The following is a 17192-nucleotide window of genomic DNA, read 5'->3' as shown; positions in this document are numbered from 1 at the left end:
TCTAGGTCTCTGTTGGCATCCCTGAACAACTGAACCTCTGGACTTCTTGTCACGTGAGAAAAATAAATCATTTTTTAATTAAAGCACTGTATTTAGCTTGCTGATACTTGCACCCAAAAGACATTCCTAATAGATACAATTACGAATCCTCAAAACTACTCTGGAGTGAGATATATTTTCTCAGGATCAGGGATATGGCCTTGTGTTTAAAAATTTCCTTGCACATCTCTTGAAAATGGAAATTGAAATACAGCACTTTACGTTTTTATTTTTATTTTTTTGAGGAAGATTGACCCTGTGCTAAGATCTGTTGCCAATCTTCCTCTTTTTGTTTTTTTCTCCCCAAAGCCCCAGTACCTAGTTATATATCCCAGCTGTAGGTACTTCTATTTCTTCTATGTGGGACGCTGCCTCAGCACGGCTTGATGAGTGGTGAGTAGGTGCCCAGGATCCGAACCCCGGGCTGCAGAAGCAGAACGTGCGAACTTAACCGCTATACCAGCAGGCTGGCCCCAGCACAAGTTCAATTCACGTTTTTAAGTGAATTGAAAATGTTCTGAAAGGATCTATACAAAGGTGACAAAATGCTCATCTTACAACATGAAGGAACCTCAAAAACATTATGCTAAGTGAAATAAGCCAGACAGAAGACAACACATTTTATGATTCCATTTATATGAAATTTTTAGAGAAAGCAAAACTCTGGGGGATAGAAATCAGATTGGTGGTTGCCTAGGGCTGGAATGGGAGCAGAGACTGACTGCAAATGGGGAGAGAGAACTTTTGGGGGTGATGGAAGTGTTCTAAATGGTACTGTGATGATTGCACAGCTATACAAATTGACAGAAATTCATCACACTGAGCACTTAAATAAGTGAATTTTATGGTATATAAATTATGCTTCAATAAAGCGTTAAAAACACTAATCTTGGGTAATTTTCTAATTTTTCAACAAACAACGATTATTGTAATAGAAATAACAACAAAAACATTTAGGGAAAAAATATTGCAGCTTTTCTTCTCCTTCTGTATTAGCCCTCTTGATTTGTGACTCAAACAGGAGGAAGTAAGTCCTACCTTGATTCTTTTTCCATGAAAGTACTAAAAAATGGAATTTCTGGAGACTAAAGGTTATAATATATAGTCACCCCCCAAATCCTCCATTTTATAAACACGTATCAGTGTAAGAACACCTTAACATCATAATAATGGGACGTTTACTCTGAGATACCAAGAATCTGATATTTTATTGTGATGGCTGCAAAAGGCAATGAAATTTAAATGACTTTAAACCAAATAATATTCCAAGCAGTTGGACCTAAAAATCATAATTCATTTCTAAATTTCTTGGATTGTGAGCAGAGAAGAAAGCCTTTAAATGTGCAGCACTGGGTTTTTATTTAAATTCTCTTTGGGTCCTAGTATATGAGCAATTTTCATAAATGTGTCTTGGATATCTGAAAAGAACAATGATACGTATATTTGCTATGTGTATTCATATATCTACATAATTATATCATATATTAAATATATATACTATATATACTAAATCAAACTAATTGTATTGTTCATTTTTTTATATCCTTTTTAGATCTACTCAATCTGACAAATTCTGAGATAGTGTGTTAGTCTCACTATGACCATGGTTATAATTCCACATTTCTTTGTATTTACTAGTTTTTGCTTTAATATTTAGAAGCTATGTTGTTAGGTACACAATGGTTCATGACTCATATCTCCTTGATAAATTATATGTATATACTATCTGCCTTGAACTGTACTTTTTATCTTTTTTATTTTTATACTCATTTGTCTGTCAATCTTTACCCATTGCTTCATTTTCATTTCTTTCTGTTTCATTTCATTTTTGTTGTCTTTTACAAGCAGAATACAGTCAATTTTGCCTTCTTTTTTACCCAATCTGAGAATCTTTTAATAGAATTATCAGTTATCAAAGTGGGAATGAATCACGTTTGGAAATATTCTTACAATACTATGTTTTCTGTTTATTATTTCTGTTGTTGCTTTTCTCTTTGTTACCGTTCCTGAACTTCTCTCAGAGAGGCCAATTTTCCTTTTGCCCCCTTCAATGACTTAGAAATTCTGTGGCCTGTTTTTACGTTACCTTGACATTACCTTGACATTTCTAACAAGCGCATTTCAGCCTATCCTTATCTATCAGTGTCACAAGTGGAACAAAGTCTGATCTGCCCTGAACGGGAGAGCCACTTGAATGCCCTTCAACTTCTTCATTTCCCCAGCTCCCTGGTTTCATTAAAATAATTTACGATTTTAGTTCTAGGTTACTGTTTAAACATTCTTATTCTTCTTTTTAAAGAATCCCCTCTAAACAACTGCCTTGTATGTACAACCCCACTCTTGAGAATTACTCAGACATCAGTTTTACTGGTTTTATTGTTCACTCCTCCATGAACTCTGGCTTGCCATTTCATGAATTATTTCATTATTTTTAATTGTTATTTTTTAATTTGGCTAAAATATTTCTTTAGATTGCTGCTTTTTTCATAGATACATGCTCTTAATTTAGCAAAGTATTATTCTCTCAAGGCTCAGTGAAAATTAAAGTAGATTTTTTTTTAGGTTACTTTCTATTTCCTGTATCAACTCGGCTTCAGTGGCCAACTGTTATAAAGCTGTGCTACTCAACGGATATTTAAACAAATTAATTGAACTTAAATAAAATTAGAAATTCAGTCCCTGAGTCACACTAGCTACATTTCAAGAGCTCAATACCACACGTGGCTGGTGCTGCCCTCTTGGGCAGTGCACATACAGAACATTTCCATCCCTATAGAACCTTCTACTATACAGCATTGTTCTGCACGCTCAACTGGATTTTGAGCTGCTGATTTTCACAGTCTGGTGATTTACTATTATGTGTTTATATTTATAAATATTGTTCTAGATTGCTTAGTGTTGATATTTGGTATGAGTTCCATCAGAAACTGTTTACAACAGGGTTTGGCAAACTATAGAAGGTCAAATCCAGCCAGCTACCTGTTTGTGTAAATAAAGTTTTATTGGCACATGGCCACACTCATTCGTTTATATTTTCTAAGGCTGCTTTTGTGCTATAAGAGCAGACTGAGCAGTCATGACAAAGTCTGTATGGCCTGCAAAACCTAAAATATTTACTATTTGGCTCTTTACAGAAAAATTTGCCCACCCCTTGTCTAAAATGTTGTTTTATTTCCCTGGCAGGCCTCTCCATGATTGCAGTGGTTGGTAGATCAGTAGTGGAGCCCCTCACCACCTACAAGGAATGATACGCTGGTGAGCACGCAAGCTTCTCACCCTGTGCTAGTGGCAGAGGGCTGGCAGGAAGGGTACCCCAGGACGCAATGAACAGGAGAGTTCAGCAATCAGACCTCTCCCCAGGAATGCTGTCCGGGATACGACCTCTTCCAGGCATCTCCTCTCGCTGCCTCATCTCCAAAGGCATGGGTGCCCTACTGAATTCCTTGTGGGAGCTTTTCCTTTGACATTTGTTTTGGGTTATATCAATGGGAAGTTGGAAAGAGAGGAAGTCAAACACATGCTCTTAGATTGCTTGGTCCTGCCCCACATAGTATATTTTAATTAATGGAATTTACTCACTTAACAGCCTAACCTCAAGTTTACTTCAGTATATATTCTCTTAATCTACAGCAAGTTTAATGCCCTAAAAGAATTCTGGATTTTCTTCTTTTTTTTTTCCCTGAGGAAGATTCGCCCTGAGCTAACATCTGTGCCAATCTTCCTCTATTCTGTATGTGGGTCGCCACCACAGCATGGCTGACAAGTGGTGTAGGTCCGTGCCCAGGAGCTGAACCAGGGCCGCCAAAGCGGAGCATGCCGAACTTAACCACCAGGCCATGGGGGTGGCCCCTGGATTTTCTAGACTTATTATAAGGGCAGTCAATTATCATTGCACCTCATGAGAGCCTCACACCATATGTGCCCTTTATGATGGCTAGATGATGGTTGTGCTGACCCATTCACTTAGATCGTCCAAATTCTGTCCACAGGCCTCCTGTTCAAGCCAGTATCAGGCGGTGACTCACTTATAACTAGTACTTAAAACAGTGAAATCAGTCACCCTGGATGCAAGGAGGAAGCAGAAGAATTATGTAGGGTGATGAGCGAGTTCTGAGGAGCTGGTGCGAAGAGGGGAGGCTTTGCTGAGACCTGGGTCACTGGTGGTCAGGCCCGATTCACGATGCTTGATTCACTGAATGCACATATGGCCCAAGTAAAGAAGATACTCCAACATTCTCATGCATAAGACCAGACTTCCTACCCTTCGCCGGTGAGAAAATCACATGACCTTTGGAAACTGATTGCAAAGATCAGGGAAGCTGTGATGGGCACCCCAGCCTCTGCAGGCTTACCTCATCCCTGCTTACCTGTATATCATCCATGGGTTGTGAGCATTCCTCATTTTCTGCACTATCCCGGTAGGACCCCAGCTCTGTATTCACCACCTCTCTGTTAGCCATCATCAGGACACTCATTGGTTCCCGTGGACGCACCTGTGAAGGTGCTGCCTCCTTTCCTACACTGGTCCCCTTCGGATTTCCAGTCACCTGTCCTGTAGACACACCAATGTAAAGATCTTTGGAATTCCACTTTACTACAGGCTGAGATCCAGAGGCTTGGAATCCTGCAGTCTCTGGAGTGGGAGGGGAGAGTTCCCGGCTGTAGTCCCTCACTCCTTCACTGGGGCTGATTGTCTCGGGGACAGACTGCTTAGAACTAGGGCTCTGCTTCCTGATATTTGGCTGTTCCAGACTCAGTGCAGTGGAAAGCAGCTTCTCCTGCCTTGCCTGGAAGTACTCAGGGTTCAATTTATGCTTTTTGGGAGCTGGATAATCTTTGTGGCTCTCACTGCTGTAGTAATTAGAGGGTTCAGACCGAGGTCTTCTCAGCTCTGAAAAGTACAGTAGAAAGGATAGTCAGGACAGGCGATAAAATTAGGAATCCTAAAGAATTAACACTTTCTCTATGCCTGAGAGACACAAAGTGCAAAGCGGGAACTTAACACATCTCCCTAACATTTAACTATTCCCCAGCAGCATATACTGTATTCAGATAATCCTCCTCCAAAATGTGCATTTCTTTCTTGCATGGACATAGATTTTTTGCTACTTTCTGCATTTGTGGGGGGAGGGGGAGGGAGGAAGCAATAGGCATTCTTACAGCTAAAAGGAAAATCAGAAACATAAAAAAAAAAAAAAATGTGACTATCGTATGGACTTTTCTGAGGGTGGTTGCAAGAAAGCAAATGGAAAATCTGTCAAGTTCTGAGAAGTAATAACTTTGAATTTTTACCTGGATTGGTACTTGCAATGACGGTGACTCCTTTGGGTATTTCTGGAGAGCTGATGGCTTCACTGTGCCACTGGGTCATCCAGCTGCCTGTATGAGGCTCTTCGCTTGGAGGACAGTGTATTCTGGGGTTCTGTCCTAGCTGAGCCTGCTCATCTCTCTGCAGGTGCTCCAGACACTCTGCTAGTTTCACATGACCCCTTGACCTGGCAATTCCCAAAGGCAGCCTTCCCAGAGAGTCAGGGATAGAGATGGCCCGACGGTCCCACTTGTACAGCACGACAGCAGCTTCCAAGTGCCCTAGGGCACATGCCCACATCTACAAAACACGAAGACAATGCAAGCTTTCTCAATAGAGTTAAAACATAGTTTACTTTGCCATTGCTGCCAATTGACAAATTGGTCCTTGCTGGCAATCTCAATGGCGCCATAAAACATTTATTACCAAGTAGCTCTGATAAATGTCATATGTCAATGAAGGATCACAAAGGGAACCAGGCACATCCCTATGCCAGCCTAGAAAACCGCTGGAGAATAACTGAACCCTTTCCTTACCAGAGGAGTACAGGAGAAGTGGTCCACATTCAAGGGGTCAACTTCCAGTTCCAAATCAATGCTATCTGCGTGCTTTGTGCTGTAAAGGATGGTACCGGCAATTACTGCACGATTAATCAACGTTAAAAGGAAATACCAGAACATTATACAACCCCACAAAGGTGAAACCAAACTGGGCATCTAAACATCCCCGATGTGAAGAAATACAGAGTCCCAAATTTCATAGGGTGGTTTGGACTCTCTGTTTTGCCAGGAGCCCAGAGGAAATAAACAGTCCAACATTTAGTTAGCACCTTGCTCAGTATTTCTTGGGCAGAAGTTCATACAATTCCCTTGGAAACTGTCCTCAGAGAAAGCCCTTTGCTCACAGCCTATCACGCTCCCTGAAGGGCCAGATTTCTCTCCGCTAGTGGAAATGCTCAAGAGGAAGTTGCAAGTTGACAGGTGAGGACGACCACGAGTCATCTGCACCCCAGCCTTACCGCCATTTGATGAGGGTCTGGATTAGGGTGGCATAACCCTGAGCAGCGGCCAGGTGTAAGAGGGTCATTCCACGGAAGGTCTTTGAATGGATCAAATGCTTGGACTTTGCCCAGCAGGCTCGGCTCATCATCTTCTCACAGACAACGACCACACGGCTTTCAAAGCAGCTCCCCAGCGTCCCAGGGCCAGAAGCGCACTACAACGCAGAAGCACAGGTTACGGTCCGAGAACCAAAGGCCCTCCACCAAGTCAGCCTTTGATGTAGGGGAAACAAATGCTTTATGATTAGCAACTCCAAACAGAAGACACGAAACTGAAAACAAAGAGACATCATGAAACAGAGAATAGAACGTGCTTGGTTCAGCTCGGCAGCACGTACTATAGTCGTGGCACAAGGTAATTTTCCACAACTCTAAGATCACCCGAGTCTGTCTATCCAGCTGACACTCTGATTATGAACCTCATGCTGATCCATCTCAGGGAAAGCGTATACTGCTGAAAAAAAAAAAAAGTGGCTCTAGCCTCCAGTTGGAGTAAACACTGCAGGTAATAAGCTGTTGTGAGAGAGCCAAGCAGGGCAGCTCTCCTAGTTCTTCCATCCGGGGACCTGGACCTGGACTCCCTTGTTCCTTCTTAAGGAGGATGAAGTCACTTAGATGGGATTTTTTTTTCCCTAAAAAAAATCCAGTAATAATCCAGTCCTTTGGGGAAAGCATTAGAGATCTTGAAATTTAAGTGTCATTAATAACAATAGAGGCATCCAGGGAAGAGAAATTCACTAATTTTAACCACATGGCTTTCTTCCCTTGATTCAGTTGTAAAGGAGGAAAAATAAAATCAAAGTAACCTCAACAGCTTATCTGAGTCTCCATGACAGCCGTTTTATGTTTAATACTTCCCCCAAATAAACGGCCCTTCTAGCTTAATTCTCGTCTCTGGGATTATTTTAAATTATATTATTTTCCAGTAATAAACCCCATAAAATTCAATTACTACAGAAATATTGTTGCTTCTGATTGTTTTTTATTTTTAAATCTGGAAAAAAATGCCTGGAAAAATAACAAGGCAGATGATGGATATAATGTCATCCTCACTAGAGCTGTCAAAACATCTTAAAGGAGCACAGCTGGGTGATCCCAACCTGCAGGAGAATGACCTTCACCCAAAGGCCCAGGCAGAGCCACTCTGTAAACACCAAACACATATTCACGAGCACACGGAAGTCACTGGGTTGTGAATGAAGAGGGAATTTTTTTGTATTAACAAAAACAGCCACATATCTATCACGTCAGGTGGACACATTTATGGAAGCCAACTTAAATTGATGAAAGAGTATTCAACAGTAGTTAACATGGGATCAGATGATAATAGGCCAGCTGCTGTATGGCTGAGCAGTAAGATGACATTATATTCCATTCCCTTATGCAAACTTCCTTGGTAAAAGGAAAAGAGTTTCATGGGTTATCTCTTATCTTAGCCATGAGATACATTAAACAATGATTACTTCTTTTATAAAACGTAGTAGGATCAGGTGAAAAAGAAGCCTAGCTTAGCCTTAATGATATTTTACTGTGTGCCAAGTCTTTCCTTTTCCATTGATTTCTGAAGACAGGGGAGAAATCAGAATAAAATTCACGGAAAAAGGGGATTAGTTTCTTGGGTGTGGTATATGATGCTTTGTTTTTGCCTATTATTATTATAAAAATATTACCTGATATTTACAAGGACCATAAAATTGAAAATGTTCACGTATAAAACGTAACTGTTCAAAAGAAATCATCATTCATCTTGAAGAGAAAGAGGGGGAATTATTTGAGGTTTTTAGGCAGCAACTCAGTAGTGGGGGTAAGAGACACTATCGGTCCCTTTAAATTTATTTCTAGAGTCTCCTGAAAAATAATTTCTGCCTAGGAGATTTTCTCAAAACAAAGCTCCTAAATGAAATTTATATAAAGCCTTCAAGACTAATGGGAATGTAAAACAATATTTGGCAGTTTCCCTGTACTTGGCAAATTCTTCATGGAATTTATGAAAAACCATAAGATGGTAGAATGTATAATGTTGTTCTACACTGAAGAATTACAGAGACAGTTTCTCTGGGCCCTTTTCATATTGATCTTCTTGAGTTCAGAAAAGGCTTATGAATTACTGAATTCAATTAAGTTTTATATTTATACTTAAGATAGAGATAAAAAATGAAATACAAAATAGATTCTAACTGAACTCTGAGCCCCAGCAGATCCGAGTCACCACTTGGCTTCTGTGTTTTAACTGGATGCCCTCAACTCCCACTGGCAAGGAACAGCAGTGAATTCTCAGATCAGTGACAATGACTTCAGGCTTAGGGAGGAGAACAACTGAGAAGCCCCACATGCCAAGGCTTCTCCCATTTCACATGGATTTTAATACTTAAGAGCACAGGTAGAAGGAAGCACTCCCTTGGCCTTTTGTCTCATCCAGAAATAATACCAGCAGCAGCAGAGAAGAGACCTGGGACCAAGTGCCTCACCAATCAATAAAACACGAAACATGAGGAAAGGTGATGGTCAACACAGACTCGTACCTGGGCTTGACCTCCTCCGTTCCCACTCCCGCTGCCCCCTCCACCGCCGCCTCCTCCGCTCCCCTGCTTGTGCTGCTGGGACCCCGTCATCTCAGCCATCCTCCTTTCCATCTGCTCCAGTCGCTCTAGGATGGACATCCTGAACTGGTTATCTAGGGCAGAACGGGAATAAGAGTGAGGTTGTGTTCCGGAAGAAGGGCAGTGAACACGTGGCCTATTCAGAGGACTGCCATCAACTTAACCAAATCACAGGTTTGTCCCGGCCAGACTTCCCCTGCATGGTAGTGAGTCTGAAACCTCACACAAGACCGCAGCGTGCACAGTAGCCCAAAGTTCTCAGCTAAAGCAAAAGAAAATCCCGTTATGTCAAAGTCCTGGTTTCAGGTTCCTGGTACCCCATTTCTTTGTCAAATGCCCCAGTGGAAACTTTGAAGAGATCTGGTAGATAGGCCCCTAGAGCAAACAAATGAGATGAATACAATTTAATTTCAATCAGCGGAAGAAAGCAATTATTGTGGGAAAGAAGGATATACATATATATATTTTTTTTTTTTTTAAGTAGTATTTGTTTTACCCCCAAACACTGAAAAGAAGAAGATTTTATTTCTTCATCCAGGCTCTACCTTTTACAATTTATTTTAGGAATTGTATCATTCACTGCCTGAGACCCTTACATATTTCTTTTAACATGTGTCTCAGGCTTTCCAGAGACAAACACAACTAGGTGCTTCACCTCTACATAATAAACACCAGGGCGCTGCTGCTGGAGGTAGGATCGTAACTCAGAGAAGAAGTCTGTGATTCTGTGCTGCTTTACTACGACAGAATCTCTCTCTTTCCACATTCAGGCATTAACACCACATGTGTGCATGCACACACTATATTAGAGTTGGGTTACATATCTGCATTTTTTTAAAAAAGGAGCTAAACTCATTATTAAAATCATTAGCACCTATATTCATTCAACAAATTTTAAATAACACTGTGCCAGATATTTAATAGTGAACAGGACAGAAAAGGCCTCTTCCTGCTCTAGTAAGGGAGCAAGCAGGATAACATGGTAAGGAGTGATGGGGTGCAGGTAGAATCTAAATAAGTCAGGAACGGTGACACTTGAGTTTGACCAGAATGATGAGAAGGAGCCAGACCTGCCAAGAGCTGGGGTGAGGTAACAGCACATGCAAAGGCCCTGAGGCAGGGCATTCAAGGAGAAGCCCTGTGGCTGGACCACAGCAGGGAGGAGAGTAGAAGATGATGGTGGAGACGTGGCCAAGGACTAGATAGTAAACAGTTGTTAAGAACCCTGGCTCTGCCATAGAATAGTTGTAAAAGCTTTGGTGCCTCACTTTCCTCAGCTCTTCTTAATGGGGATAGTAATTGTGCTTACCTCAGCGGGTTGCTGTGAGAATTAAATGAATATATGTGAATGCTCATAACATGGTAAGTTCCAGATAAGGGTGCTAGCCATCATCATCTTCAGGCAAATGAATTAAATGTTGTTAGAAATTGATTGAGGGCTGGCCCCGTGGCTTAGTGGTTAAGTGTGTGCACTCTGCTACTGGCGGCCCGGGTTCGGATCCTGGGCGAGCACCAACACACCGCTTCTCCAGACATGCTGAGGCTGCGTCCCACGTACAGCAACTAGAAGGATGTGCAGCTATGACATACAACTATCTACTGGGGCTTTGGGGGAAAAAAAAAAGGAGGAGGATTGGCAATAGATGTTAGCTCAGAGCTGGTCTTCCTCAGCAAAAAGAGGAGGATTAGCATGGATGTTAGCTCAGGGCTGATCTTCCTCACCAAAAAAAAAAAATAAATAAATAAATAAATAAATAAAACTATTTAAAAAAAAAGAAATTGATTGAACAGCTGTGACAACATCTCTCTCCTTTAAATTGCTAATGGCATAACTATTTTCAAAATACAGCCATCTGAATCATAAAAAGGAATAACTCAGAAAAGAAATATTTTATCAGCATTCCTTGCCATCCTGACTATAAATCCCGATACCAGTAAGCAAAGCTTACTGACTCTACATGGGACAAAACAATGGGCAGAGTTAACACTTACAGAATGCTTCCCACATGCCAGGCACAGTTTTAATCCCTTTACAAATATTAACTCATCTACTCGTCACAACCATCGGGTGAGGTAGGTACTGTTAACATCCTCATTTTGCAGATGAGAAAACCGAGGCACGAGAAGATAACTAATCCATCTGGTTCTCGGACCTGGAGCATAACCACAACAGGAAGGAAAAGTTATGGCAAGAGAAGATGCACAAGAATCAGATAGTCTTACCCTAGGGAATGTAACTCTTCTCTTAGAGTAAAAAGATAGTAAATACTTGATTCATATGAAAATTTTCAATGCTGAACGTCAAATTGATTTCCTTTTACCAAACCACAAAAGCAAGAGGAAGACTGCTTTTCAAGAATTGTGGTATTATATTCTAATAAGCTATTTCCGGGAACAACACTAAAAGAAAAATCTTTCCCCTTTTAAAGTGAAAGATAACATCTGTGTTCCAATTTCACACATCCAGAGAGACATGACAAACTCTGAGCACACTGCTAAGCATCTCAGTGGCACAGTCCCCAGTGAGGCAGTAACCCTGAATCTGCATGTGATAAACTGTACACGGCCGTCGCCACCCTGGGACCACTGATGGAAAACACAAAATGACGTCCAAGGTGGTGCTAGAATCCTACTCCACGCCTCTGCATTAGAAAATGGAAACTTTGCAGAATGCAGAACTCCTCCATTTGGGGCCAAGTGAAGACTAAGAATTTTCCCTTTCAGTTAGAGTTCAATTCCAAGCAGAAAGGCAGTTATCCTTTGTGGTGCTTTATAAGCTCTCCCTGCTTATTCCCAACCATGCTAGCCAGAAACCATTCCTCTCTGAGTCTACTCAGAGACACTCATGCACGCCACTGAAATGGCTTAAGCCTCTGTAGCCATCTACTGATTATCTCTTCTGCGAGCCTACAAATCTTGCGTCGATTACGTGAGTGTTCAGAATCCATTTCTGTTTCAGAGCATGGTTTGCACTTGTTTGGAGCCCGGAGGCCAAGATTAACATTCCACGTCAGGCAAAGGGGCAGAAGGGCACAGAGAGCGCTGCCCAGCCGCGGCCAGCCCCAGGGAGTGCTGGGGCGCCTGCCCCGCCGCCCGTCCCTGCCGGAGGCGGCTCTGGGCTGGCAGTGCTGCAGTGCAGTCCGTCTGTCATCCCCGCCCATCCCCCTGCCGAGAGTGGACACTGCAGAGACAGACCCTCCCTGAACACCATGGAGCCAGGCCCTGCCCACGGCATTGCCAGGTCAAAACCCTCTGACAGTCACAATGACCCCATGGTCTGCACAGACGTTCCTGACTCTTGTTCCCGGCTGGGCGTGTGTTCAGCGCCATGCCCACCGCTAACCATGCAGTTAGCTCTTGCACATTATTAAGCTGCTCTGAGAAGCACTTCATGAAGATACTCAGAAGCAATTATTTGCCTCTTAACAAAATTACATCATGCATAATGGCATCTCTGAGCCTCTCAACTCCAAAGGAAGAAGGTAGTGATCATTAAAATAAGAAACAATCTCAAATGGAAATGACTGAGCCACACCCAGAGAGCGCAGGTCTGTGGCACTGTGCTGCCCGAGAACCAGAGACCTTCTGGGCCCACTTCCTTTCCTCTGAGCAGGGCCAGGGCACAGCACCCCATCTGGAAGGCTGACTCAGACGGATAAGCTGATGGTCTTCACCATTCCATTACTGGCAAGTCAAAAGCAACAACTTTATGCTTGTTTTGGTTTTACAGTTTTATTATGATAATTAAAACATTATTGTAAACTACTTGGCAAATTCGGAGCTATATATTGCCTTAGTTGTATATTGTGTGTGATTATGGTATAAAGGGAATATAATTACTTAGGAGCAAAAATTTCTTCTGATTACATCTGAGTAAAAAAGTACAATTAAAGATTCATTTATTCATGCACAAATATTTACTGAGCACCTAACATGCCCCAGGCACTGGCGGGAGGGTGCCTTGAACATTAGTGAAGATGTCCCTGCCCTCATTTGTTGACCAACAAATAATTTCTGCAGCCTGAATGGGACTGGATCTTTAAATTAACACGCTGGGGGTTAGACGGGGAGAAGAGAGAAAACAAATCATGTGTAGATCTAGAGGGCTGATGAATTTGGCCCCGGTTCTCACCCACGATGTTTCAAACAAAGCCAACAGTGACTCAGCTTTGAGGGATTCCGAGCTCCACACCTTAGGACAGTGGACAGCGTGAGTGAAGCACTGAGCTACTCCATCGTGAGAACAGGCCTGCACAGAAAGCACGCTGAGCATGCACGTTTCCACGAGCACATGGGACTCCCGAGGTCCCAGCTCAGAAAGCCAGCTCCCGCCTGGTAGCTCCTAGCTTTTGGTTCTTGTCTAGAAGTAAAAGGCTGTATCTGTCTCACCAAAAGAACAAATTACGGCTTGTACAAAAAGGTTCTTCCGCTCTTAACCCCCCGGGATAACTCACCTTATAACCCCTGGCTCTGAAGCCTGGGGCAAGGTGAGCTCTGAATATCACCTTACTTCTCCTTCGTAGAACCTCTGGGTGTGTGTCTGGGTGTCCCTTCTGGGACAGAGGGCCTGTGTGCCCCATCCATCGTGCTTGTCCCCTGCTGCATGCGGTGTGCCGCCGGGATGGGAGGCTTCTGCTCCTCCCAGTGGTTCTCAGACTGTAGCGGGCACCAGAATCACCGGGAGGGCTTCTTTTCAAGAACATTTCAAGAACCACTGCTCTAAGCCTCCTTCCACCAGACTGAATCCTCTCTTCACCAGAGCGCTTGGTAAAGAATGATCCAAGAACGACCTGCTCGAGCAGAAGCCAACATGGACACACGAGACATTGCCTCAAGTGAGTCACGCCAGGTCCGTCCACACTAGCTCTGTCCACAATACCAGATGCACATTTTCTTTTCAAGCACACAATCCAGATCGGATAATACATGAAAACTATTTAAAATCCACCATCTGCACTGCTCTCTGCAACCAATCAAGCACTACCCTAGCATTCTCATCAAACCTGACCTCTTTGCTGCTTTCTGCTTCTCTTAGTGGACTATATGGGGCGTCTGCCCAGGGGTCTCTCTTCGCCCCTTGCTTTTCTCCAAAGCAGTCTATGTACTTGCACGGTTTCAGGGAACGAGGACATTCAACTATCAAGCAGCAATTCCTTCCCACGACATTCAAAACACACGCACATACATACCTGTACCCTAGACAAAAAGTAAATAATTCCGATGGCTTTGCAGCGAGTCTGGCTCGTGATTCATTCGAAGTGTCTTCACCAGCCTGTTCTACCTGCACCCGCTTTTAGTGGAAGCAGCATGTCTAGGCAGCTATGGCAGAGTGGACAGAACTCTGGAGTAGACATAAGAGCTCTAGGTTTAATCCTGTCACTGTGTGACTTCGGAAAAATAGTGACCACTTTGCACAATTTTCCAATCTGTAAAATGGGACTATCACTATCTATCTTACTGTTGTTTGTGAAGATGAGATAAACTAACATGTGAAATCTTTTTAGGTGGTAAGTCTCTCTTAAGTCTGAGCTATTATTGAACTGGGGCCTCCTACCCAGTCATAACTATGGAGGTATTTTTTTTAAAATAAAATTTTAGGGGCCAGCCCCATGACCTAGTGGTTAAGTTCAGTGCACTCCACTTCGGTGGCCTGGGTTCATTTTCCGGGCGTGGACCTACACCACTCGTTAGTGGCCATGTTGTGGTGGCAACCCACGTACAAAATAGAGGAAGACTGGCACAGATGTTAGTTCAGGGTGAATCTTCCTCAGCAAAAATAAATCAATAAAATAAATGAATAAATAAAATTTTTAAAAACTTTGAATTATTTTAGGTTTATAAATGCAAAGATAGTAGAGTTTCCATAAACCCTTCACCCAGTTTCCCCTAATATTAACACCTTATATTACCATGGTGCATTTGTCAAAATTCAGAAACTAACATTAGTATATCACTACTATTAACTAAATTACAGTATAGACTCGAATTAGATTGCATCATAAGAACTGAAATAAAAATAGCCTAAAATAATCCTCATGTTTAAGAGACACATTTTGGGGCGAAAAATTTTGCTGCCCTTCAGTACACTCTATGATTTTCACACAAGGACGGAATCACCTAACGATGCATTTCTCAGAACGTATCCCCGTCGTTAAGCAATGCATGACTGTGTTTTTCTCTTTCCATCCTCTGTTCTTTGGAAGTAAATCACTAAGTTCAGCCCATACTCAAGTGGAGAGAATTAGCTCCACCTCATGGATGGGGGAGTATCCACATATATTATTTGGAGTTTTCCTGTTCTCCTATAAGGAAGATTTGTTCTTCTCGATCATTTATTTATACCAGTATAAACTTATGTATATTTATTTTACTCTTTGGTCATAATCTCATACCACATTAGTTTATTGCTCAAATTGTTCTCTGGCCACTGGGAGCGCTTTCAGGCTGGCTCCTGTGTCCCCTTGACATGCCCTTTGCCTTTTCCTTCTTTTTGGAGCACTTCCTTACTTTCTGGCATTACCAGATGTGCTAGGTTCATCTTTTATTTTCCTGGTCCCAGCCCTAGAATCAGCAGTTTCTCTAAGGAGCCCTGGTTCCTTTTATTGGAGAATGAATGAATGAATGAATGAATTTATTTATTTATTTATTTATTTATTTATTTATTTTGTGAGGAAGATCAGCCCTGAGCTAACATCCATGCTAATCCCTTTTTTTTTTCGCTGAGGAAGACCAGCTCTGAGCTAACATCTATTGCCAATCCTCCTCCTTTTTCTCCCCCCCCCAAAGCCCCAGTAGATAGTTGTATGTCATAGTTGCACATCCATCTAGTTGCTGTATGTGGGACGCGGCCTCAGCATGGGCGGAGAAGCGGTGGGTCGGTGCGCGCCTGGGATCCAAACCCAGTCTGCTAGTAGCAGAGCACATGCACTTAACTGCTAAGCCACGGGGCCAGCCCAGGAGAATGAAATTTAGAAACCAAGATCTGGGTGCTGAGTGTGCTCACTGCTGCTGGGGTGTCACTGCTTCTAGGCCCTTTCAGTGGACAGAGCTGGGAAATATATGTAAGTATAATAATCCATGTATGCACACATATCTCTAATTATTTCTGTATCTATCTGTATATACAGTCATGTGGCACATAACGATGTTTCAGTCACCAATGAACTGCATATATGACAGTGGTCCCATAAGATTAGTACTGTATAGCCTAGGTGTGTACTAGGCTGTATCATCCAGGTTTGCGTAAGTACACTCTATGATGCTCACACAACCACAAAATCACCTAATAACGCATTTCTCAGAACGTATCCCTGTCACTAAGCAATGCATGACTATGTTAAAATAAACCTAAGTTCATACTGATGCCTCCAACTCTAACACAGCACTGCAGTGTCCATCCCAGCCTTCTAGGGGGCATATGCTCATTATCCCAGAATAGCTTTAAATGTTACAAAGACCAAGAAGACGACGAAAAGACATTTCCAGCCAATAGCTGGCCAAGAGTCAATGAATGGGTTAGCTGGTGCTTCACATCCCCTTTTCCTTTGCTGGGTTCACCCTGTCCTAGCCTCTCCTTGAGGGCTGTTATGAAAAGTGTCACATAGCACAGTGGCAGCCATGGGTCATCTTTTCATCTCTCTTTGATAGGGATTCATAACCCTCAAAGGGACTCATTTAAAAATGTCCCAAATTAATATTTACCTAAAACTGTAAAATTCCTAAGCAATACCAAAGTTTTAAAGACAGAGAAGATTTTATGAAGTCAGACGCCCACAGTATGTTCTAAATTTAGAAAGTTTGGGATTTGCTGCTGTCAAAGTGGAGAATCCCAAGTATTTTGGCATCTGATGTAAGACAGTGTCTACATCAGGAAACCAACTACTAGCCAGACCTCTCAGGACTCCGCTGCACCCACTGTTTCCTCTAGATTATGCACAACTCACTTGAACTCTTGGAGCCGAATTAATTTTTATGGCTGTACTGAGCAATACAACATGAGGCAGTTTCTGACTTAGATCAGATACAGATCTTCCTCAATTTACCACGGGGTTACATCCCGAAGAACCCCCTGTAAACTGAAAATATTGTAAGCTGAAAATGCATTTAATCCACCTAATCTACCAGACATCATAGCTTAGCCTCATCTACCTTAAACGTGCTCAGACCACTTATATTAGCCTACGGT

General features: G+C 42.4%; 1 protein-coding gene across 1 annotated transcript in view; it reads right to left on the bottom strand.

Annotated features, from left to right (window-relative positions):
* CAMTA1 (calmodulin binding transcription activator 1) overlaps positions 1-17192 on the bottom strand; it is an 864246-nt gene that overhangs the window by 21307 nt on the left and 825747 nt on the right. Inside the window, exons 12-16 of the mRNA XM_058552798.1 lie at positions 8930-9081; positions 6366-6562; positions 5884-5962; positions 5332-5647; positions 4407-4930 (exon numbers count right to left, since the gene is read on the bottom strand). Of these exons, the coding sequence (XP_058408781.1) occupies positions 4407-4930; positions 5332-5647; positions 5884-5962; positions 6366-6562; positions 8930-9081 (1268 nt within the window). The remainder of the gene's footprint in view (positions 1-4406; positions 4931-5331; positions 5648-5883; positions 5963-6365; positions 6563-8929; positions 9082-17192) is intronic.

Source organism: Diceros bicornis, chromosome 13 (assembly GCF_020826845.1).
Source record: "Diceros bicornis minor isolate mBicDic1 chromosome 13, mDicBic1.mat.cur, whole genome shotgun sequence".
Lineage (NCBI taxonomy): Eukaryota > Metazoa > Chordata > Mammalia > Perissodactyla > Rhinocerotidae > Diceros > Diceros bicornis.
This window is presented reverse-complemented; position numbering and strand designations above follow the sequence as displayed.